At 33.3% G+C, this 24151-nt stretch overlaps 1 protein-coding gene across 1 annotated transcript in view; it reads left to right on the top strand.

Annotated features, from left to right (window-relative positions):
* CIP2A (cellular inhibitor of PP2A) overlaps nt 1-21808 on the top strand; it is a 35024-nt gene extending 13216 nt beyond the window's left edge. Inside the window, exons 8-21 of the mRNA XM_004769138.3 lie at nt 110-185; nt 3213-3431; nt 4418-4577; nt 6096-6237; nt 7302-7401; nt 9120-9238; nt 12049-12244; nt 12729-12803; nt 12899-13009; nt 15354-15550; nt 17545-17658; nt 17907-17989; nt 18707-18846; nt 19889-21808. Coding sequence (XP_004769195.1) covers nt 110-185; nt 3213-3431; nt 4418-4577; nt 6096-6237; nt 7302-7401; nt 9120-9238; nt 12049-12244; nt 12729-12803; nt 12899-13009; nt 15354-15550; nt 17545-17658; nt 17907-17989; nt 18707-18846; nt 19889-20059 — 1903 coding nt within the window. The 3' untranslated portion in view covers nt 20060-21808. The remainder of the gene's footprint in view (nt 1-109; nt 186-3212; nt 3432-4417; nt 4578-6095; nt 6238-7301; nt 7402-9119; nt 9239-12048; nt 12245-12728; nt 12804-12898; nt 13010-15353; nt 15551-17544; nt 17659-17906; nt 17990-18706; nt 18847-19888) is intronic.
* Nucleotides 21809-24151: the final 2343 nt, after the last annotated feature.

Genomic DNA, 24151 nt, shown 5'->3' with positions numbered 1-24151 from the left:
AATAAATAGATGAAAGAAAATATACTTAAGTTTTATATTTATTTTGTATATAAATCCTTTTGATGTGTCAGTTTCATAATTATCATTTGATGTATATTTTTAAACTTAGGTATGAGCATTTTTCTTCATGTCTCAATCAAGTACTAGGTCTTCTTAATGGAAAGGATCCTGATTCTTCTTCAAAGGTACATAAAATTATGACTTTTGTTTTAAACTTTTGAAAACTGTAATGTGCAGAAAAATCTTAAGTTTGCAGCTCTCTGAATTTTTTACAAATTGAACACAGTCATATAATCATTATCTAGATAAAAAAATATAGCATTACCAGTACTCTAGAGCCCTTCTCAAGTCTTCGTTCACCGTACTAAAAATTGTTTCACAGTGCCTAATGAATATATGTGTACCGTGACACAGCAATTCCACTCCTAAACCACATAATCAAGACAAACATGTCCATAAGCTCATCAAAAGACATGTAGAAAATGTTAAATAGAAAATGCAGTTTTAAAAATGATACCATTTTTGGATTTTTAAAAATGTCAGATGCTTAGGGATAAATCCAACAAGACACATACAAGTTCTCTACTCTGAAATTATAAAACATTGAGAGGTATAAAAGACCTAAATAATACAGATATATCAAGTTCATAGATTAGAAGAGTTTCAAATTCATACCAGGTTTTAGTGTTTTTTGTGTTTGTACTTGTTTTGATTTTGATGTATGTGGACATTGGGAAAGTCTAAAAATAACTAATGCTATCCTGAAAAAAATGAAGAATGTTGGAGGACTTCTAAATACTACCAGAATACCAAGACTTACTATAAAGCTGCAATAATTAAAACAGTGCAGTACTGTCATAAGGATAGACAGCTAGTCCCCTGAAACAGAGTACAGTTTAAAACCAAACCATGACATACGGTCTCCTGAATGTTAACAGTGCATTTCTGAAAGTATGGTCATTTCAGTAAATGATACTGGGTCAACTGAATATCCATATGGGAAGAAACTGGATTTTGTTTCCTACCTCACATCAAATGTGAAAATCAGTTCCAGAAAGCCTGTAGATTTACATCTGAAAGGTAAACAGTGAACTTAGAGAAGAAATGCCTAGCAGAATATCTTTACAGCCTTGAGAAAGACAAAGATCTTTTTAAATAGGAAACAAAAGCACAAGGTATATAAGAAAAAGTTGATAAAGACTGCCAGTAACACAGTGGAAGGCAACCCACAGCATGGGAAAAGGGACCTATGATACATGTATACAACAGAGTACTCTGATCTAAAATATAGGTAGTTATTATTTTATATATATTTAAAAACATGTATTTATAAATCAAAGAAACACTGAACTCAACAGATAATCTGAACAACAAAAAAAATTGGTCAATAAATATGAAATTGCTGTTCCAACTTTATTAACCTACAGGGAAATGCAAATTTAAATGATAATGTGATGCTACTATGTGCCCACCAGGTGGTTAAAATTAAAAATATGAATAGCATCATATTTAGATATGAATATAAAAATCCCATAAGGTTGTCATACTCATGGGCTGAAAATTGGCCCAACTACTTATGAAAATAGGTATTATTTAGAAATTTTGGACATGCATAGAGTATGAGCCAGCAATTTCACTCACCCAAATAATGAAATACATACATTCACCAAAGGCCGTGTATAGCTGTACTACTCCTATAAGGCAGGAATTAATCCAAATGCTATTAATAGTGGAATGGGCAGATAAATTATGGCACGTCTGTATATTAGAAAACTACACAGCAATTAGGATGAGTAAAGTGCAACTGTGTGCAATAATATGAATGAATGTCAGTAACCTGCTGAGCTCAAGAGTCAGATGGAAGGAAGGGTATATGCACTGTAAGATTCTATTTATATATAAAGTTCCATGTGACTTGTTTTATATAAACTGGCAAGCTGATTAAAAAGTGTAGAAATGCAAAGATGCAAGAAAAGCTAAGATAAAATTAATCTACAGTGTCAGAAATCTGACGAATTTGACTGAGGCATTGTCTGGGAGGTACACCAGGAACTTCAGGAGTTTTAGTAGAATTCTCTTGATCTGGTTGCTACTTACACAGGTATGTTCACCTTGGAAAAACCGTCCACCTTTGTACTAGTGATTTATTACTTCTGTACATTATACTTAAGAAGTGTATATGAGAAGGTATTTTCTTACATGACATATTACATATTGCATATTATATGACATATTACATACCTTACATGGGTATAATATGTCTCTGGTAAGAGAAAAGAGAAACTGATGACATTGCTTGCCTTCAGGGAGTGTAGCTAGAGATCAGGCTGCTTTGTTTAGCCATGGAACCAAGTAAATGTATTACCTATTCAAAAACAGGTACTATAATTTAATTTATATTTGAAAATGAATAAATCAAGGATTATCATTTGTTATATAGTAAATGTTAATGGGCTGAATTCTATTAAAATCAGATGCTGTCAAGTTGGTCAAAACACAAATCCCAATTATATGTCATTTATAGAAATACAGATAAAGGTAGAAAATAAGTGGATAGGCAAAGAGATGCCAGTGATTTATTTTAAATGATAGGTTGGTAGTATATGAAATGAGGTAGAACTTAATTAAGTTAATTAATTAATTAATTAACTAATTAAGCTAATAAATATGTTGGTGTGGGATGTTATGTGATGTTATAAAGGCCCAATTTATGATGTAAAGAACTGAGGTGTAGAATAGAGGAGTTAACAGCTACAATGTCAAAAGCATGCACACAATGTAGAAATAGCCATACTTAAGGTTTTAAAGCTTAGGAATACCACTTTTCAGTATTATCCTAAAGTATGCTTTATAGGAATTCTCAAATCTCAGCATGATTGCAGGTAGTTTCTAACTTTTTTTTCACTGTAAAAACAGTATATCTGTGCTTTGAAAAACAAAAACAACTAAGTACTATAGAAGACATGATATTAGTTGAAGTTGCCCTCCTTTCTTTGGCTCTCACAGCTCTGCTTACTAGGAGTAACTACCATTAACAAATTTTGTAACCTTGCATTTTGAAAAATATTACTTAAAGAAAAATTGGAAGCTGTCTTTAATTTTTGTTTTAAAGTATCTTCTTTAAAAATGTCATTTTCAGCTTGATCACTTGGTTGTTTTGTACATTAAAGGCCAATGAAATTGACATTTAACGAAGACTTTATATTGCACAGGTTTTAGAATTACTTCTTGCCTTCTGTTCAGTGACTCAGCTGCGCCACGTCCTCACTCAGATGATATTTGAACAGTCTCCATCTGGCAACACCATTCTGGGAAGCCGTTCTAAATGTTTAGAACCTACAGTGGCTCTACTTCGTTGGTCAAGCCAACCTCTGGATGTGTCAGAAAACTGTTCTATTTTAGCCTTGGATTTGTTCAAGGAAATATTTGAGGTAATATAATAATAGACCAATTGACTTTTCCATTTAACGATTCTCAGTGAACAGTTTACTTTCAAAAACATCCACAATAAACTAATTGTTTATACACTTTAGGAAAACATTTAGCTAACTCCCTTTCTTTCAGTCACTGAATTTCCCTTTTTTGGACAAAGTCAGGAACGTTGTGTTTTCTTTTTTTGCACTAAATAACTTATATATACTCCTTTCAGTGTAATAAGTAAAAGTATTTGCTGAGATTTTACAGCTTGTTGTCTGCCTATACTTCTTGCAGTAGTCACATTCTGTTCCTCCATCTTGGTAGATACTGTCTGCTGTCTTTATTAGCCTATTGACTGGACTAATATAGGAACATTGGATTCAGTCACTAAGATGCAGTGAAACATGTCAGACACTGCTAGGCACTTGGGATATAGACAAAAATTCTTTCCCTAGAGGCCATTACATTCCACTTTATTATACTTTCTAGCTCACTTAGCATTCTGTACTATTGTCCCTGTTTTTGTACTCATTCTGCCTACCACAGTATCTTAGAGTATTTCCCTCATGACTGGATCTGATGGACAAATTACTCTGTTTTATGTTGGTCTTAACTGTTAAACAGTTTTAGCATTTAAAAAAGTCTTCGAGATTCTGATGGAAATTATTCATGATTGTAAAGTATTAAGACCAGTGATAGTTATTTAATTATTGTAATTGCACTTAACAAATTCAGGATTCTTGTTTTCAAATCATGGACACAATCCCTGGGAAAGTCTTGTTTGCAGTTAAGTAGCTTAAAACCTTATTGTTTCGTTTAAGAAAAAGGTCATCATAGCCATCTAAATTGGATAAAAGGGTAGGTTTTAAATAGGAGACACAGGTCAATTAAATATTGAAGTAATTAGAAGAGATTTGATGAGAATGTTGCTGCTTGGTGATGACTCTGCGTTCTGTATTCCATCTTTATTTTTCATCACTGGTGGTGGTTAATTCTCCAGGACGTTGTAGATACTGCTAACTGTTCCTCAGCTGACCGTTTTGTGACCCTTCTGCTGCCTACAATCCTTGATCAACTTCAGTTCACAGAACAAAATCTAGATGAAGCCTTATTAAAAAAAAAATGTGAAAGGATGGTCAAGGCCACTGAAGTTTTGTTAAATATCCTTTACTGTTAAAACATGGAAACTAGCCATTCATTTTTTTCTAGCATCACTTTTACTGCAATTTTGTCTTTGTTTGTAAATGTGTCACTCCTCATACTTGTATATCAATTCAGGATTATTGAATTGGAGTTTAAACTATAGAACTAATTCTCAATGAGGAGTCTATGAAGAAGTTGTCCAGAATTTTTTCCCTTATTTTTCTAGTAAAACTTTTAAACTAAAGAATATTTCATAATTTTTAACTTTTTAAACTTTTTAAACTTGATTTGTACATTTTTACTGCAATTTGAGATTAAGAGATACATTCTAAAATAACTGCTTTATTACTATCTAATGCTAATTGCTTTCTCTGGATGATTTGTGGGGCCATCACTGGTTCATTGTATCAGAGAATAAACAAACATTGGTAAAGTTGTTAGTATTTTAGCTTATATTCTAATTTTTACTGAAAGTTAAAGCCTCTAGAAATATTTTAATAAAGGTGATATACTAGGTTATAAAAAAAGACACATGTCAAGACAATTTCATTCATTACAAAAAAAGAAAACCTTGAGTTCAATTTGTGTCACCGCCTAACTTTTGTATTCAGGTTTTCTTAGGTCTTTTCTTATGTTTGCTCTTTTCTTTTAGATCAGTTAATTCTAAGCCTTTTGAAGCCCAAGTCCCATTTTTAAAAAATATTTCATTAATGTGTTTTTATTATTATCAACAAGAAACCTTTATATCTCAACCAGATCTTTTATCTTTACTTGGTCAAGTTTCCTTATATCTCAGTAGTAAGAATTTGCTCAACTTCGTCCTGCCCTAGAGCAAATTCCACATCTATTTACTCTCTTCTCAGAGTTACTGCTCCTTAATTTTTCTCTTCCCTACAGCAGTGATTCTCAATCCTGATTATGTATTAGAATAACCTGAAGAACATTTTAAAAATCCTGACACCTGAACCTTACTTCCAGCAATTCTAACCTGATTGGAGTAATCTAGAGCCCTGGTGTGTGGGCAGTGGGGAGATTGTGATTGATTGATCAAACTACTCACATGATTCTAACATGCAGCTAAAGTTGAAAACCACTGCTGTAGAGACACATGATTATTTTGCTTGATTGTTGATATCTATCTGTAATATATGCAGGCCTCAGAATTGGTACGGTTTTAAGCCAAATTTGATACTTTTTAAATGATACTCAAGTTAACTTACAATATTACAAAATAGAAAAAAATGACTTCCCTTAGTTCAGCAAATATTGAACCACTGTAATAAGCTTCTAAGAAAATACTAACATCCAGCAGAGTAACAGACATGGTGTCAGTCCCATCTCTTGCCACTTACCAGTCACTTAAATGCTCTAAGCTTTAGTTTCCTAATCTGTCATTGAGCTAATGTAACGATGATTATATGGAAGTGCAGTGACAAGATAATTTGTATGGAATCACTCTTAATACTGTGAAGTGCTATACGAATATAAGGGGTTTTTTGAGAATTTTTTGTTTGTATTCCTTAACAAAACTTAACCTCTGTGTGGAGATGATTCTCTAAAAATGCACGTTGCAAAAACTCTGACTACTATCAAATGTACCACTTTGATAGAACAACAATTTACATACGGCAAGATTGATCTGGGGTTTGGAACAAAGGTAGCAGATTCTGAATTGTGGTGAGTATATAAAATCCAAATGGCAAAATGGTAATACCAAACATAATAAAAATCAAAAGATCTAGTGATTCTCTCCTCTTGGAGGTAATCCTTGGGTATGAACTATTAACTCAAGGTATAGCAGGGAATTAACAAGTTTTTTCATAATTTTTTAAAAATTCATTCAATTCATAGATTACATGCCTTGAAGAAAGGATAATCTTAACATCCATGATTTGTTTTTCATTGTTTAGGTTTGTTTTTTGTTTTAATTTTTGATTATCCTGAAGTGTCTTTCATAGTTCTTTTCTGGAGGTTCTTTCTGACATTGCCTCAGTAATTTTGTGTTTTAAACAAAAAGGCATGAAAAAACAGAAGGTCATTTTTTTTATTACCAGGAAATCAGTTACTACTGAAGGTTTCCTACTAAAAAAGACAGTTCTTTTCCTAAGCATGTTAAGACTTATGGTTTAAAGGTGAATTTTCACTGATAGTGATGAGAGAGATAGATTATTTTATTGCTCCTTTTCCGCATGAATTAAGTCCATTAACAAATCTTTATTGAGGACCTGAATGCTAGACATTGATTTGTTCCAATTTCCATAAATGACATAATTGTCAATAATTGTGCTCCTCAAGAACAAGGATTACTTTTTTTTTTACTTTTTTATACTCCTTTTGTGGTATGAGGCTAAGAACATGGCTTAGTATAATTTATTTGATAAATGTAAGGTATTCTGTATTGCTTAAGGTTGCCCTTTATTGATATTCCAGTGAAATAGCTAAAAATTAAGTAGGTCATTTTGCTGATGCTGTTGGTAATTTGGCTCAGAAAGTGGAAGCTCAGTGGTATTTGAAAACACTGTCTGAATTTAGACTGTTAATGCCAATTTGTTCTTTTGGGGTGTTGGGTTATAAGGATGCTAGTCTCTGTTATATTTTTACTTCTCAAAAGAAACAATACTTTATCTTCCTGAGGTTTAAAAACAAAAGTGTTGGTTTTTTCAGAATTTCTGTAAAATCATGGACAGAAATAAAGTTCTAAGCAACTTTTTGGTTATCTAATTTAAATATTTATTTTTAAGCAAACTTGCTGCTGATGTAGTTTTGAAAACTCTTGATTTGATGAACAGACTTAAACAGTTGGTTCCTGGTATGGAAGTAAGCTTCTATAAAATCCTTCAGGTGAGTGTAAACTCTTCAAATATTGAAGTTTATTCATACATAAATGCTTCCTAAGTGTGAGTTTCTGTTTTAATATTTTGAGGTTTAGAAATTGTTTATCTTAGAATTGGCTATCAGAAAAGAGTTAATTGCCTTAAGTAGCTATTTTATTCCCAGTACACTGTAATTTTACGTAGTTTTGCAGGAATTGAACATAAATGCTTGTGACTATAATGTATAGGATGTTCATGATAGTAGAGCTTCTTCAGCCTTTTTCCTTTCTTGTGCCATACTTAAGGTTTTTTTGTTTATTTCTAATAGCACTGCAGTGAAGGGGAAGTGTTATTTGTTTTGGAGTTTTTGTTTTTGGTTGGGATTGATGATGTCGAGTGTTAAGGGGATAAGGGACACATCTGGAAGAAAAGGACATGATTGTGAGTGATAGTAAGACCAGAGAGGGTATGCAGAGAATAGCTGACTCACGAATTTTGATGATGGTAGCTGAATAAGAGCTCTAATGTTTACCTTGATAGCCACAAAACCTGACTTAAAATAGATACTTAGCAAACATGTGTGAATTGAGTTACTATAATAAACAAAGATGGTTCTGGTCTATATAGACAGGGTAGAAGTCAAAACTGAAACCTTATACAGGAGCCCCTTGTACGCTTTGGAGAGCATAATGCTGAAGAGATGGGCTTCAGATGTTGACTCCACCAGTCAGTCAAGTCATTGCAGACTTGAGCAAGCTATTTCACTTGTCTGAGCTCTAGCTTCCTTAACTACAGAATGAAAATAATGAATTCCCCTCCATGGGAGCAGTTATGAAGGGTTACAATGAGGGTTATGGAGATAAAGCCCAGCTTTTGCTTTTTTTTTTTTTTTTTTTTTTTTTTAAGATTTTACTTATTTGACAGAGAGAGATCACAAGTAGGCAGAGAGGCAGAGAGGAAGGGAAGCAGGCTCCCCGCCAAGCAGAGCTCGATGCGGGGCTCTATCCCAGGGTGCTGGGATCATGACCTGAGCCGAAAGCAAAGGCTTTAACCCACTGAGCCACCCTAAAGCCCAGCTTTTAACATGGTTCTGTGGCATAAGATTATACTTGAGTACTTACAAGACCCTCAACATTGTAAAATGTAAATAATTATAAAGGATTCATATTTTAATATTTGTTCTCTGTTAACAACTTAAAAATTGGGTCAAACTGATTTTGTGTCAATTAGGAGATTTTTTCAGAATAAATGATTTGGAGCTTACAGTACTAATGTAAAATATTTACTGACATGAAGGACTTGTGTGTTAAATATAATTATTTCAGTGACAAAATTAGAATTTTTCTAGTTAATTTGAGTTTTACTTTTTTTTTACTTTTATTGGAAATGATTATTTGTTCTTACAGTCAGATTTTCTTTTAAAGGTAGCTAGAAAAATAAAACAGTAATTCAAAATATCAGTCAGTTGTGGATCATATTTTAAATCCATCATAATATGTAAGATGTGATTTTCATAGGCACAACAAAACTTTTGCCAGATTTTTTCAAAGCTAGTGTTCATATTGACTGCATAGATAATTATAACAAAGTAAAGGCTAATGAATACATTCAAACAGCAGATAGAAACCTTTCAGAATTTGCCTGGAATTATTTTATGGTTTAGCTCTGTTTACTCACCTTGCTTTAAAAATCCTGACATTATTTATTCCTTGTGCCTGTTGTTTTTTGGTTTCTTGATTTGCTTAGGATCCACGCCTGATTACTCCCTTGGCTTTTGCTTTAACATCAGATAATAGAGAACAAGTACAGTCTGGACTGGGAATATTGTTGGAAGCTGCTCCACTGCCAGATTTTCCTGCTTTAGTGTGAGTTGTAGTCATTTGCAGTGTATCTCTTGTGGTCCTGGAATATCCTGCTGTGTTTCTTTAATAGTCCTCAACACAGAGAGATTAGAAATTCTGTGAATCAGAGACTTCTGATGTTGGTAATTTTTCAAGTGATTAAAAGAAAATTTGATTTCAGTACCTGAAAAGACCAGGTGTATACTCAGGGAAAAACTAGCTTCAGACGGGTTAAATGTTTTTCAGGCACTATGCCTCTCTTTCTCTCACTTCCTCTATTTGATATAATAGCTTCTGGACTATGCTTATATCTTACCCAGTTTAGTTCTTACATAGAATGAGCTTTCCCTGTGTCAGCTATATGCCCCCCTCCCCTAAAAAAAAGACATTCAGATTAGATGTGAGGAAGAATATCTTCAGCTTAAGGGTTTGCCAGAGGATAAAATGGGAAACTGCTCTAAAAGATTAAACACTTAATAAACAACATGGCTTTTAGGACTAAAAAACAACCAACAAAAACAAAGCAGGAAAGAAAACAAAAAGCTTCTCTTCCCAGTTATTTAAATAAGTATTTTTTTTTTTTAAGATTTTATTTATTTATTTGAGAGAATGAGAGAGAACATGAGAGGAGAGAGGTTTCGGGGGAGAAGCAGACACCCTGCTAAGCAGGGAGCTGAATGTGGGACTGGATCCTGGGACTACAGGATCATGACCTGAGCTTACCTGCCCCAGGTGCCCTGTTTAAATAAACCTAAGCATCACTTTTGTTGACCAAATCTGGGTCATTTGCCATTGAAGGACCTTGGCAGATAACAAGGGTTCAACTGTGAGAACTACATGAAGTGAAAGTTAATTTGGGGGCAGTGGGAGGATTTAAAAAAAAAAAAAATTTTTGTGCTTTTATCAGAAAGTAAAATAGATAGTGGCCAGGCAGAATTGCCCACTATTCTCATTGATTTCAATCATTAAGAGAATATTTGCTATTTTTCTGTTGTTAAAGAATTTATTTATTTGAGAGAGTGAGAGAGAGCGTGCGCAGAAGTGGGGGAAGGGGCAGGAAGAAGCAGGCTCCCTACTGAGCTAGGAGCCCCTGACATGGGGAGAGGTGGGACTCCATCCCAGGACACTGGGATCACCACCTGAACCAAAAGCAGATGCTTAACTGACTGAGCCAGGAGTCCCTCTGCTATTTCTTTTAACTGACTTAGAAACTTATTTTTCAGAATTAATAATTTAGTCATAAATTAAGAGATTAAGAACTGTGGAGAATAAGACCTAGAGACCACATAATCAGAATTCTCTTCATTGTAAATATTTTTAAACAAATGGACAGATAGGGAGTTTCTCAAGTTAAGATCTGGAAATGATCTATGAAGCTGCTTCATTCATCTGGAGCTTGGTTGCTCCAGTTGTGGTAATCTGACATAAAGGAAAGCCCCTGTGTTTCAGAATGGAATGCTTCAGCTTCACTGAAAGTGGGAGTCTCATCCTCTGACCCTGTATATGAGATCTTCCTACCATTTCTTTATATCTTGGCTGCCCCTGTCTTACTGGTGTTACATAATTTTCTCTTTAGAAACTATGTCAGGTGTTCATTTATTTTATGTCTTTTTATGCCTTTGTTTATATCATCTTAGTTTAATAAGGTAAATTTATATGTTAGATGGGTGGGTGGGTACATAAGTACGTTTTTTGGTGTACATTTCCATCTGGTGAGGGCCAAGTATGTGCCAGGCCCTCTTCTAGTCATTTTAGATATTGCAGTAAATTAGACTGGGAACCTCTGTCATATGGTTTATATTCTAGTTGGGAGACAAGTTAAAAAAATTAAGTTTCATAATGTGCATGTCAGTATGGGTGTAGGGGGCTCTCTGAGAAAGTGAATTTGTACTGAGAGCTGATAATAAGATGGAACCAGCTCTATACAGATCTGGTGGGAAGAATATTCTAGTAAAGGAACAGCTCATTGAAAGACCCTGTGGCAGGAACAAGACACGATAAATGGGGCAGGATGGGAGTCAGGTTAGTGAGAAGATTCTGAATGAGAAAGGATAAAATGAAGGACATAGGTGAAGGACAGGTGATGTTGCCCATGGTAAGAAGGATGTTCTTACCAACAGCAATAACATTGTACTTAAGTTTAACAAATAATCCATACTTACAGACTAGTTCTAATGTCTCCAGAAAAGAGGTGAGATTGTCATTATAAAGGATTGTAAGTAGAAAAGCATTTACTTGACAGTATTTAAGGTATTTTCCAAAATGTGGCTTCATCATAGATCCAAGATTATTTCAAAAATATTTGAAGGCGTATATTCCCCAAAAAGATCCATTCTAAATATTCTCTAATTCTATACTAACTACCCTTTCCTCTATTTTTTTTTTTTAAGATTTTATTTATTTATTTGACAGAGAGAGCGCACAAGTAGGCAGAGACGGGGAAGCAGGTTCCCCGCCAAGCAGAGAGCCTGATGTGGGGCTCAATCCCAGGTTCCTGAGATTCTGACCTGAGCTGAAGGCAGAAGCTTAACCCACTGAGCCACCTAGGCACCCTCCTCTATTATTTTTTTTTTTTTAAGATTTTATTTATTGAGAGAGAGTGTGTGGTACAAGTGGGGTGGGGGAGCAGACAGAGAGGGAGAGAGACAATCTCAAACTAGTGCAAAGCCTGTGGCAGGGCTCTATCTCACAACCCTGAGATCATGATCTAGGCTGAAATCAAGAGTTGAACCCTCAACTGACTGAGCCACCCAGGCTCTCCTTCCACTATTTTTTTGTAATGCATCCATCCATTCATTCTTTCTTTCTTTCTTTCTTTCTTTCTTCCTATTCAGACTTGGAGAAAGTATAGCAGCAAACAATGCCTATAGACAACAGGAAACAGAACATATGCCCAAGAGAATGCCCTTGCAATCTCTAAATCACAGTCTTCCAACATCAGTAAAATGTTTAACTCCTCCACTTTTGAAAGCTAGAGTTCCAGGATTGAACATTGAGGAATTAATAGAGAAACTTCAGGCTGGAATGGTGGTGAGTGGTAAATAACCATTATAAATGGGATTCTGCCTGGTACATACCAACTAAATATCACTCCTGATTATAACATTTATTTAAATAACTTAAGATGCCAATTTGATCAATGAAACCTTATCTTTTAATATGAAAATAACAACATTCTAGAAAGTTTGGAAAGAAAGAAAAAAATTAGCTATAAAATTCCCACATTTTAACACCAATCATTTTCCCCCTAGTCTTCCCCCAGTTAGTCCACCCTCATCCTCTCCCTCTGTTTAAGAAATATATCCCACAAGCATATCAAGTCCTACCCAGATACTCTTCTGCAATAGCCAGGTTAGTGAAATGTTTGTGAACTGCCTAATACAGGATTAATTTTTTTTACTTTGTTACCATTAAGTTTTAATGATTTGGTTTCACACTAGGCATTTTTTTTTTTATTGTGTTGAGTGTTAAAATTTCTGATTTTCTGATTTTTGACTGTTGTATTAAAACTTAGGTAAAGGAACAAATTAATGATGTGAGAATATCTGACATAATGGATGTATATGAGATGAAACTGTCCACATTAGCCGTGAGTACAAGCTTATTTTAACTATACATAACAGTTGAGCTTTAATAGATGTTTTTCTGGTAAGTGATAAAGATAAATGGTTTGTCTTCTTACAGTCCAAAGAAAGCAGGCTACAAGATCTTTTGGAAGCAAAAGCTCTAGCCCTTGCACAGGCTGATAGACTGATTGCTCAATATCGCTGTCAAAGAACTCAAGCTGAGACAGAGGTGTGTACAATATAAAAACTTATCTGATATGTAGAAAAATAAATGAAGCAGAACATGTACGAAATTTTAGTTTTATTTTTGTTAGTGTTTGAAGTAAACTGTTCTCAGCGTTTCACTACTCCCTCCTTCCCCCTTTGATTTTGGTCACCCCAATATCTTCTGATTTTCTTTCTACGCTAAATGGATATTCTTTTTCTATATCCTTTAAGGACTTCTATTCATCCATTCAACCCTTAAATGTTGGGTTTTCCTGGCATTATGTTCTAAGTCCTTTGCCCTTCCTTAAATAGTCCAGGGATTCAGTCATTACCAGAATGTTAATGTTACCAGTTTTATATGCTGAGCCCAGATACTTTCCACTAAGCATTAATGCTTCCTGTATAGCTCTTTTTAAATATATAGCAAATACTTCCCATTCAGTATGAACAGTCCTGAACTCATCACCCATTTCAAAAATTTACTCTTTTTTATATATTCCATCTTGTTCTGAAGAGTTCTAGATAAAAATCCTGGAAATCATATAGTTTACTTCCTACAATTAGTCATTCACCAAATCCAGTTGATTCTACCTTCTAAATATTACCTTTTCCTGCCTGTTTCTTCTTGCTACTATTTGCTACAGGTCAAATTCTTTTCATTTTTTATATGAATCATAGCAGATCCTCCAGTTAGTCTTTTTACCTTCAGTCTAGAGCCCTCTTTTCACCCACCCTCTACGTGCATCCCAAGTCATCTTTTTGTATTTGGTTCCACCCTCCCTTGTTCCCCTACAGTGACTTCTGAAGCTGTAATCTGATTTTATTGCTTCTGTGGTATATACCTGTAGTGGCTTACCATTTTACTCAGCAGATGATTTTAAATTCCTTAGTTTGGCACGTAGGATTCTAAAATTACTTTCATTCCTCATCTCCTTGCATTTCTGTGCATTCTCTGCGATCACCTATATCAGATTTCTTTGCAGTTTCTTATGCAGTTCTATTGCTCTGCAGTTAGTTGACATACTCAGGTTTCTCTGTCCTTGTATTTGCTCTTCCATGTCTAGAACACCTTTTCCTCTTTCTCTGCCTAACTCCTAATAAGCCTTCATATTTTAGTTTAAATACTTCCATTTCTTAGGAAGCTGTCTCTTGTCTTCTCCTTCCCATACATGTGAAAATTATACAACCCTGCTCCCCACCCTTGATGTTCGAGATAGTTTCGGTATCTCTAGGCCCCAGCAAGCACAGTACTTGGCACATGGTAGGTGCTCAGAAAGTCTGACATTGTGCTGTGCGCACATATACACACAATATGTACATTAGGAGTGAGAGCTTACTGCAGTAATATGAAATTCCTAGCAAATATAAACAGAGTCTCAACAGTTTGATATCATTTATGATGAACTGTAATAAAGTCATTTGATTTTTGAGAGGTATTAAAGTCAGTGACACATAAAATACCTTTAGAGTCTTCTCAGAGTATTCATATTTGAAAAAAATATAAATAAATATAACCATGTTTTCCTTTTCTCCTGTTGACGTGGATTCATTTGTCTTAACAATGTATTGGATTTATCATAAATTTCAACAAAGAAAATTAGTGATATTAAAATCATTTTGTCCTCTCCCTTCCCATAGCATTTTCTTATATTCTATGTCTGTTGGACATGTCTTGCATTTTATTGGAGAATTTAATGTTTTATCTGTTTTACTGGAAAGGTTTCTTATAAAAAATAACGCTAAATAATGGGGTATTACTGCTTTATAGACTGTCAAAAAAAAGAGAAGGGCTTAGGTTTTTATGTGGCATTTCAATATAAGAGTATTTTTCAGGCTAAAGGGTGTTGGGGGGGAGTTCACTTCTCATTCTAGTGTTCTGTTTCTTTAATGTTTCATGTCACAAATACTTTCATATTAATTTAGGCTGTATTCCCTAATTGTGCTAGCTTAATTTTAAGTGTTGCTTAAACATCTGTGATACAGTTAAGATCTTATTTTTAATATTTACCTGAAATGGGAAAACTGATTTGTGTAAACTTTATGGTTTAGTGTTGATGGCTTGCCCCAGGGACCACACATACCCTTTTAATTAAGTACAGAATGTAGACCTACTTTCTTGTTGTTATAATTGTGCTAATTTCCTTGCGTCTGGTCGTGCCGAGATTTTTCTAGTCAGGACAATCTCTTAAGTAAAAAAAATGTAACAGTGTTAGATTTATTAGAAGTAGTTAATTAATAAGTATATGTGACTAATAAAACTTTATATAACCAAATAGATGCTTGCCTCTTAGATATTTAGTAAATCTTTTAAATTGTAGAAATTGAGCCAGCAATACACATGGAAGTAGTGTTTGGTTTTGTTTTAGGCACGGACACTTGCTGGTATGTTGAGAGAAGTAGAGAGAAAAAATGAAGAGCTTGGTGTGTTGCTAAAGGCACAGCAGGTTGAATCAGAAAGAGCCCAGAGTGATATTGAGCATCTCTTCCAACATAATAGGAAATTAGAGTCTGTGGCTGAAGAACATGAAATACTGACAAAATCCTACATGGAACTTGTTCAGAGGTAAATTAATAAAGTAAAATTTTCTGTGTTAAGTTAGGAGTGTAGAATGAACACACAGTATTTCTTTTCTGTGGTGCTAAAATCCTTTTGTAAACGTTCACATATTCTGATAATTCCATAAGTTAAGGAGTTGACAAGAAACTTACATCACAGGTAAATGAAGTATTGCTTACTCAAACTTAGGATCAAAGTCAGAAATAGAATACAGGTTTCTTTGTTTCTCTCCAGTCGACACTGCTTCTTTCATGTATTCATGCAGTCCTCAGTCATCTGGGGTTTTAATACCACAAGAACAAGTTGATCTGCTTTGTTCACTGACAAACCCCTATGGCCTGCAGCAGTACTCAGTACACAGTCAGGCATTCCATAAATGTTGAAGGACCTTAGTTGTCATAATTTGTGTTAAGTTGAGCCATATGAATTGGCCATTTCTGTACATCAAATGTGTTGAATATGAACAATTTCATATTCAATTGAACATATCCAATTTCCAGTCTCATAACACGGGAATTCAGGTGTTAGTGTTTAAAACATCTCTCAGTTTGTACTCATTATTTCTCCTTAATGTCACTGAATATGGTTTACTTATATATGTGACTTTATCTGTGGAATAAATTCTTAACAGGTGAATTGTTGGGTTAAAGAATATGTGCTCTCAGGTTTTTGATGGATTGACAAGTTTCCTTTCAAAAAGGCTTACATGCCTACTAACAAAATACGAGATTGATCATGCTTTCCTCCTTTGTCATGCTTTCCTTCTTTTAATCTTTTAGGTCAATTTTAAAACTGAGATATAAAGAAGACCCGGAACAATTACAGATTCTCTACCAAACAATAAAAACATTCCAATTAACTTGTTCTTTTTTTAATTTATAATTTAACATTGATTAAGATTTGAAAAAATCTTCTATCTATGCTATAATATAGAGATCTAGAAGATTTTAACTCTGTAAGATCTATATGCTTATTTGCCAATCAATAAAAATGAAGGGTGGAAAACATATACATCTAGAAAATTTGTGACATTAAAATTTCCTAAACAGGATATTTTCTCCCAGCAATAACTTTCTCCAAAATCTGTTTTAGGCAGCCCTGGTAGAGTGGACTATTGGTGTTAAGTCAGGATGTGAGAAAAAGTAATAAGCATTGGTCCCCACAGAAATACGGGGTTTCCAGGAACCACTTGTACATCCCGTTGATGTTCCAGATAGTGAGTGAGGGGCCAAGAGATAAAATTCCTGCCTTCTGGGGCCAGACAGGACAAATAATGAAGTTGGCTGGGGGAAGAAAGGTCATCGCTAATGGTAGGGACTATTTAAAGGCATTCAGATTCAGAATTGTAAAAACCACATGGGACAGATAAAACACTTCTAGGCAAATTTGGCCAGTGCTACCAGTTTGTACTTAGTGAAGTAAAAAGGACATTTTATGCCTAAAATACTTGGGCGTCAAAGTATCACTTTAGAAAGTATTTCTGTGTTTACTTTGCTAGTAAACTAAGCAGAACTGTTAGATGCAGAGCTCTGAAGAGGCAAGTGAAGTTTAGTATCTCAAACTACATCATTAATTTGACATTTTTAATTAAACATACATTATGCCCAAGGGGCTAACAATAGCAGATTTAAGTTTTATTTTTTAATAAACTACATCCTTTTACAGAAGTTTTTAAAAATTTTCTGGATCTAACTATGAAAATAACTATAATATATATAGCAAATTATGTAGAGCAATATTATCCATAAAGCTCTATATCCATAAATATGAGGTAAATGCCCCGTACTTTTCCTTTTTATAGTAAATATTACCTCCTAAGTCAGCCAAAATAAATCTTTATGTCTTTTAGAGTTCATCTTTCTTTATGGCCTGCTTGTTCATGACATTCCTCTTCTTCAGTGTATGCAGTTTGTTTTGATGAGATAATAAGAGACACTGTTTCTTTTTTCCATTAAATGTTTGCCTCCCTAAAAATATCAACTCATTTTGTCTTTTTTCAGGAATGAAACCAATGAAAAGAAGAATAAAGATTTGCAGATGACATGTGATTCTCTGAATAAACAAATTGAGACAGTGAAAAAGTTGAATGAGTCATTCAAGCAACAAAATGAAAAGTAAAATCTCTAGTTCTTAATTCTAATTATTTTGGATTATTTAAAAACAGTGATTCTCTTTATACAGAGCATTGTTTTTTATAGATAAAGTTAATAGAATTACCACTTATTTTAGATATAAAATACATATTTGACAAAATGTAATGTAATTACTCTTCTTATTAATTTGCTCTTAAAATACTTGTTGGAAAGAAAAAGAAATGAAATACTTCCTTGATGTGTTCTTCTATATTTTTTTATAACTTCAGAACTATTGCCCAATTAATAGAGAAAGAAGAACAGAGAAAAGAAGTACAGAACCAACTAGTAGACAAAGAATGTAAGCTAGCAAGTAAGTTTTAACTTCTTATTTAATATATTGTCTATATTTTTTAACATATCTTATGTTGGTAGAAGAATCAAAGCATGATTTATTTTCTACTTCTCTCCCTTTTTTAAAGCTTAAATCACATTTTAAATAACTTTTCTTTTCTTGCCATAACATTTTACAGAAGAGTTTAGTTAGATTGATTAAATTGAAAAAGCAATATATATTTTTTTTAATCTGGGAATTCGAGGAAAGGATTGTCTTTTCAAAAGAAAGAGTTTTAAAAGAATGTAACAGCAGGTGGCAGTGCTAGGTAACTTTTAGTTACCAGCTTCTAATGGCAGTAGCTCTGAAATGATCCACAAAAACATTTTTGTTCTAACTCACTTGCCTTAGACATCTGCCTAAATAATTTTTTATATATTTTTTTATATCTTTCTAACCCTTGATCTATGAGGATTGTCTTTCCCCTCATAACTATGCATACAATATCAGGGACAGAGGAAGAGGGAAAGACATGGAGATTTGGCATTTTCTATAGAATACTGGCCCACAGGAAGAGTTTCATGGTATTTTCTATTCATCAAAACTGTGGAACTTTTATTTTCAACAAGGCATTTCTTCATCTTCCCAGTTGTCGTTCTTTTGCTCTAATGACATAGTGGCTAATTAACCTTTTCAGGGTAACATCAGTATGCAACCTCTAACCATATAGCTGACTGTTTGTTTGTTTGTTTTAAGATTTGCAACAAAAAACAAAAGTACAAGAAGAAAAAATTAAAATCTTGCAAAAAGAAAGGGAAGATAAGGAAGAAACCATTGATATCCTTAGAAAGGAATTAAATAGAACAGAACAGATAAGAAAAGAACTGAGCATTAAGGTAAGAATCTGTTGAGTTCTCATTGGTAGTAGATGAATAAGTCTGATTTTGTAGAAGAGGTGAATAAGTCTGATTTTGTAGAAGAGGTGAATTTGGGTAAATTAAAGTTCTGGTTCGTTAGTAATTTTATTTAGAAGATATTATAGTCTTAGAATTGACAGTTTTTTAGTAAAGGCTCTCTCGCAGTGTGAAAACCTGATTTCCTAAAATCATGAAAAACCTATTAAATATATATTGTGTACCAGCACTTACTGCTTTTTAGTGGGCAAAGAATACATGAAGGGGTTCCCAGATCTGAAGGTCACATACAAGTGGCTGTGTTTGTCTGCCTCTCCCAGCTTTTAGGGAAAGGAATAATAATAGGAGTTCCTATTTGTTAAGAACTTTATAATTTGCCAAGAACTCTGAAACATTTTTCTTAATACTCTTCTCCTTAGCAAATATATTAATATATAAGTATCAAATGTTTTCAACCTACAAATGAAACTGAGTTTTGAGTTACTGAGGGTGTGTCACAAAGCTAATTCAGTATTCTGAATCTAAGTCCACTGTTCATTCCACTTTATCATGGTTGTTTGTGTGTGTTAGCTATCAATAGCACTTTCTGGCCCAGCTGCTGCTAGAAAGATGAGAACACACCAGGATTAAATGACCATTTGAACAACTACAGAGCACAAGTGAAGAAGAGGCATAAAATCTAATGCCACGTTTACCGATTTCCTGGTTCTCCTTTAATGTGGTCATCTTAATAGTGATTCTAAATTGTGATGTGTACTGTTTTCTGCAAAATTTCAGCTGCTAATAATGACTTAAAAAGACAAATTGAATGTGTCTTTCCAATTTGTATTATATTGTTTAATAATTATTTATCTTAAGCTTACCATAAAATTTAATTGACTAAGATATAAAACATATTTGTAATGTGTCTTTTGACATAGTTGTTTTACAAATGAAAAATAGGACATCTTAAAATATCTGTGAAAGGAAGACATACTAAGTTTGTTTTCCTGGATTCCTTCCTGCCCCTACCCCCAATTCCTAGGCTTCCTCACTAGAAGTTCAAAAGGCCCAATTAGAAGGTCGTTTGGAAGAGAAAGAGTCATTGGTGAAACTTCAGCAAGAGGAGTTGAACAAACACTCTCACATGATAGCAATGATCCATAGTTTAAGTGGTGGAAAAATAAGTCCAGAAACTGTGAATCTCAGTATATAGAGGTTGCATATTTATCTTCCGGGGGAGGTGTGGTAGGGAAGGTAATTTGTGACTCCGAAACAATAGCAAATTATTATCTAATTATTAATTTAGTAAAGAATCTGATCTGATAAATATTTTTATTTGGTCTTAAAAGTTTTACTTACGGTTTCTGGCTTTCATTGCTTAAAGCTTTCTTTGGTTCTTATATTAGAATATTCTTCTTGCCCTACATTATTGTTTTTCTAAGGTTTTTCCCTTTTCCTTAGTTGCTTTCCACTCCCTTCTGCTTTTTAATTTATTCTCATTTGTGATTAGATTTCAAAATCAAACTTTCTTGATGTAACAATCCTAAAGATTAAGAAATTGAAAGTAGTTATTAGTATAAAAAGAGAAAGCGTGGCATTGCCTGCAAAGTTTTTCTCTAAATAGCACAAAAGAATTCAGTAACTTTAAAATAATTTTATTTTAAAATGCAATTTAAAATTCAGTAAGATATATGGTATAAGTTCTAAATTTGAAAAAATGCAAAAAGTAGAGAAATAATGTGAAAAAATTAGAAAATATCAGATGTATTAAATGAATACGTTGTCACATTTAAAAAGTGATAATTTGTAGAATTATTTGAGATAGCCTTAGTTTTTTATTCTTTTTAAAATGTACCATGTTCTGTCCATATCATTTCTAATCAAGAATTTCTTTTGATTTGCACCAGGATAACTTGGATTCCACAATTGCTACATATTCAGACATTTATTATTTGTTAATTCAGATGTGAATTGCATTTAATATATTGTCTTTTGTTTAAATAGTTTTTAATTTGGCCATTTAATTTTAAAGCATAGGTTGAATATCCTTATTCATGTATTCTTTTAATGCAAGGGAATTTTTCAGTACTTTTCATTTGAATCAAATGGTGTAAGTAGTGTTTAAGAAGAGTTTTTATATTAATATTTTAGTTGATTTTATTGCTAGTTTCCGACCATTAATTTTGCTTGGTGTTTTCTGCCCTATTTGTATCTTCATGTGACTTAAGTGAACTTAGATTTACTTCTGTTTTTCAACTATAGTGTATCTGAATTTATGTTTAGAAATTAGACATATTTTCATAATTTGCTAATTATGTTAGGTATCAAACTCATAGTTTTATTATATACTTGAATACATTTTGTATATTTCTGCAAATTTTTTTGAAAAGCGTTGTACAGAGTATCACATTTTAGATTGCTACTTGTTCTATAAGGGGTTTTTTGAAATTGCAGTCATTTTCAATTTTATATGAAAAAATATTTAAATGAGTAGATATGACTGAAGAACAAAAGGCTTTGTAAAATAAAACAAGAAGTTCTGAAAAATAAAGTAATGAACCAAAACCTATAGGGAAAATCAAACTATCTATACAATGTAGACACTTTTAAGAAGACAATGAGCCTAGCCCACTGCTGCCCAGTAGAATTTCTTGTAATGTTGGAAATGTTCTATGATACACTGTCCAGTATCATAGGCTTTAGCCATAGGTGATTTTTGAGCACTTAAAATATGATTAGTTCAACTGAAGAATTTAGATTTTAACTGCCATCCTGGGGACAGTGCAGATCTAGTCCATTCTTGTAAGTATGCATTTATATAAAACATTCAATTTGCCTATTTTTGAAGATCTATGTAGGCAGAGACTCCACATATTTGTTAGCAACCTTTTTTTTAATACAACAATTTTAATGTGTCATTCTTGATCTCTCTAAAGAGAAATAAATGTACTTTAGCTTTAAAGGTGAGTACTAATCAACATCCCCTTCATTTTTTTCTGTTTATCCTAGTCTGTCTCTTATAGCATCTTTCATATTGTCCCTTTTAGGCTTGTGTACCTCAGGTTAAAATAACAAAGAGTGTGTGTGTGTGTGTGTGTGTGTGTGTGTGTGTTTTCTTTTTTTAAAAACTTTAAGTTTGAGCCACACCATAGAGTTTTACAAATGATTTCTGTGTGTCTATGTGTGTATGACCATTTCCTAATGGAGAAAGTAGAACTAAGTAAATGTATCATTATATTAGAATTGTTCAAATTCTCTAAAAATCTTGCTATGAAGAGTTTGTTCAAGTGTACATTAGCACAGTTCCTTTTGCCATTTACATTTGCCACTTGACTAGATACAGACTTCTCTTAAATTGGACTGATTGAAGTTTATACTAAACTCTCTTTTTAATGTCAGGGCAAAAACAAATAATCATTAAAACTTAATGCTGTGTTTTGGGGGGAAATTGTCAGATTAGTATCCTTTTATTTGTATTTATTTGTTTTAAAGTCTAGTTATTTATGTTAAGGATATAACATAAGACTCTCTTGAGTTAGGACTCTTAGTTAAATGAGAATGTTTGACTTCCAACTTCTACCAGAGGCTCATTCACATATGTTAAGGTACTTCTAATCAAGTTATATTCCCTAAAACTCATAACCTTTAATTTGATCTGTTTCCTCTTTTCAAATAGTTACGAATTGTGTTTACGGCCTTACTTCTGATTTACATACTGATGAACCGAACACATGCCCTGTTTGTGACTTAATTTATAGGAGTCAGCAAACATTTTCTATAAAGGGCCAGATAGTAAATATTTCAGGCTTTCTGAGTCATCGTGTCTCTCTTACAACTACTTAGTTCTGCAGTGGTAGCAAGAAGCAGCCCTAGACAGTACATAAATAGGCATGACTCTGTTCTAATAAAACTTTATTTACAGAATCAGTCAAGGCTTTGCTATTGGGTGTTATATCTTACGGATTAATTGGCCCTTTTATCATTAAGAAAGATGTCTTTATCTCAGTAAACTTTATCTTGAGGTCTGAGGTCTTTTTAAATTGGTATATGAATATAGCCACTCCAGCCTTTTTATGTTTTCTGTTGTCCTCGTATATATTTTTCTATCCATTTACTTTTAACCTGTGTCGTTATATATAAATTTACAACTGTAAATAATAAATAGTTCGGTCTTGCTTTTTTTTAAATCTATCTTGACAATCACTTCACAATCCACTTAGAGTCAATATTATACTAGTTAGTATAAAATGTAGACGCCCCGTAACTGTCTTGGTCCTTTTATGTTCTCCTCATCCTTCATGTTATAGCTGACATATATATCTATATATATTATTGAACCTGAAAACAATGTTATAATTTTTGCTCTAAATAATTATTTGGAAATACCCTGGCTCTCAACATCATATTTATACATAACAATACACATAAGTAGTATCTTCATTATAACACTATTTTTTTTTTCTTTTGAAATAATAAGTTAACTTGTAGGGAGATACTACAAATACCCTGTTTCTTCTAACTTTCACCCACGAGTTTCAACCTCCATTGATAATTCTTGCTTGAATCAGTTATTACTCTGATGGCTGCCACTTTTGTTTCAGAAACTTTTGTTGGAAGAAAATGGAACATATTACCCATAATGATAAATAAGTGTTTTGTATTAAGAAACAAATTGTATATTTTCAGCGTTCACTGAGTTTACATTCAAGATAATTAATTTTTAAAAAATGAACAAATAAAAATATGACCTATGCCTTTAAAAGGTAGATGGTTTATTTTTTATAATATGGATAATGATTGTGCTAAGTACTTGAAATTGTATGCTTCTGTCATCCATACTTTGAAATGAAACAAAAATTTTTAAAAATCATGGATTTCTTTGAATCTGCAAATCACTTTAAAACTTTTTTTTTTTAAAGATTTTATTTACTTATTTATTTGACAGACAGAGATCACAAGTAGGCAGAGAGGAGGAAACAGGCTCCCTGCTGAGCAGAGAGGCCGATGCGGGGCTTGATCCCAGGACCCTGGGATCATGACCTGAGCCGAAAGCAGAGGCTTCAACCCACTGAGCCACCCAGGCGCCCCCGCTTTAAAATCTTAAAGTCTTACGCTGTTCAGCATTTTGTAGTTAATTGACTTTCTTCCTGTAATGCAAAGACTGAGGCTGGTTTTGTTTATATTTGCATTCATCTAAACATTTCAAAAATACCCTAAGAAAACTTAATTATCACCATGACTAAGCGGTACCATAATTATCAGAAACCAGCTTTTCTTCACATTGAACTACAAATAGCCCATCATA

This window comes from Mustela putorius, unplaced genomic scaffold (assembly GCF_011764305.1).
Source record: "Mustela putorius furo isolate JIRA1106 unplaced genomic scaffold, ASM1176430v1.1 tig00003834_pilon_pilon_pilon, whole genome shotgun sequence".
Classification (NCBI taxonomy): Eukaryota; Metazoa; Chordata; class Mammalia; order Carnivora; family Mustelidae; genus Mustela; species Mustela putorius.
The sequence above is the reverse complement of the archived record's forward strand: the minus strand, read 5'-3'. Positions and strand labels throughout refer to the sequence as shown.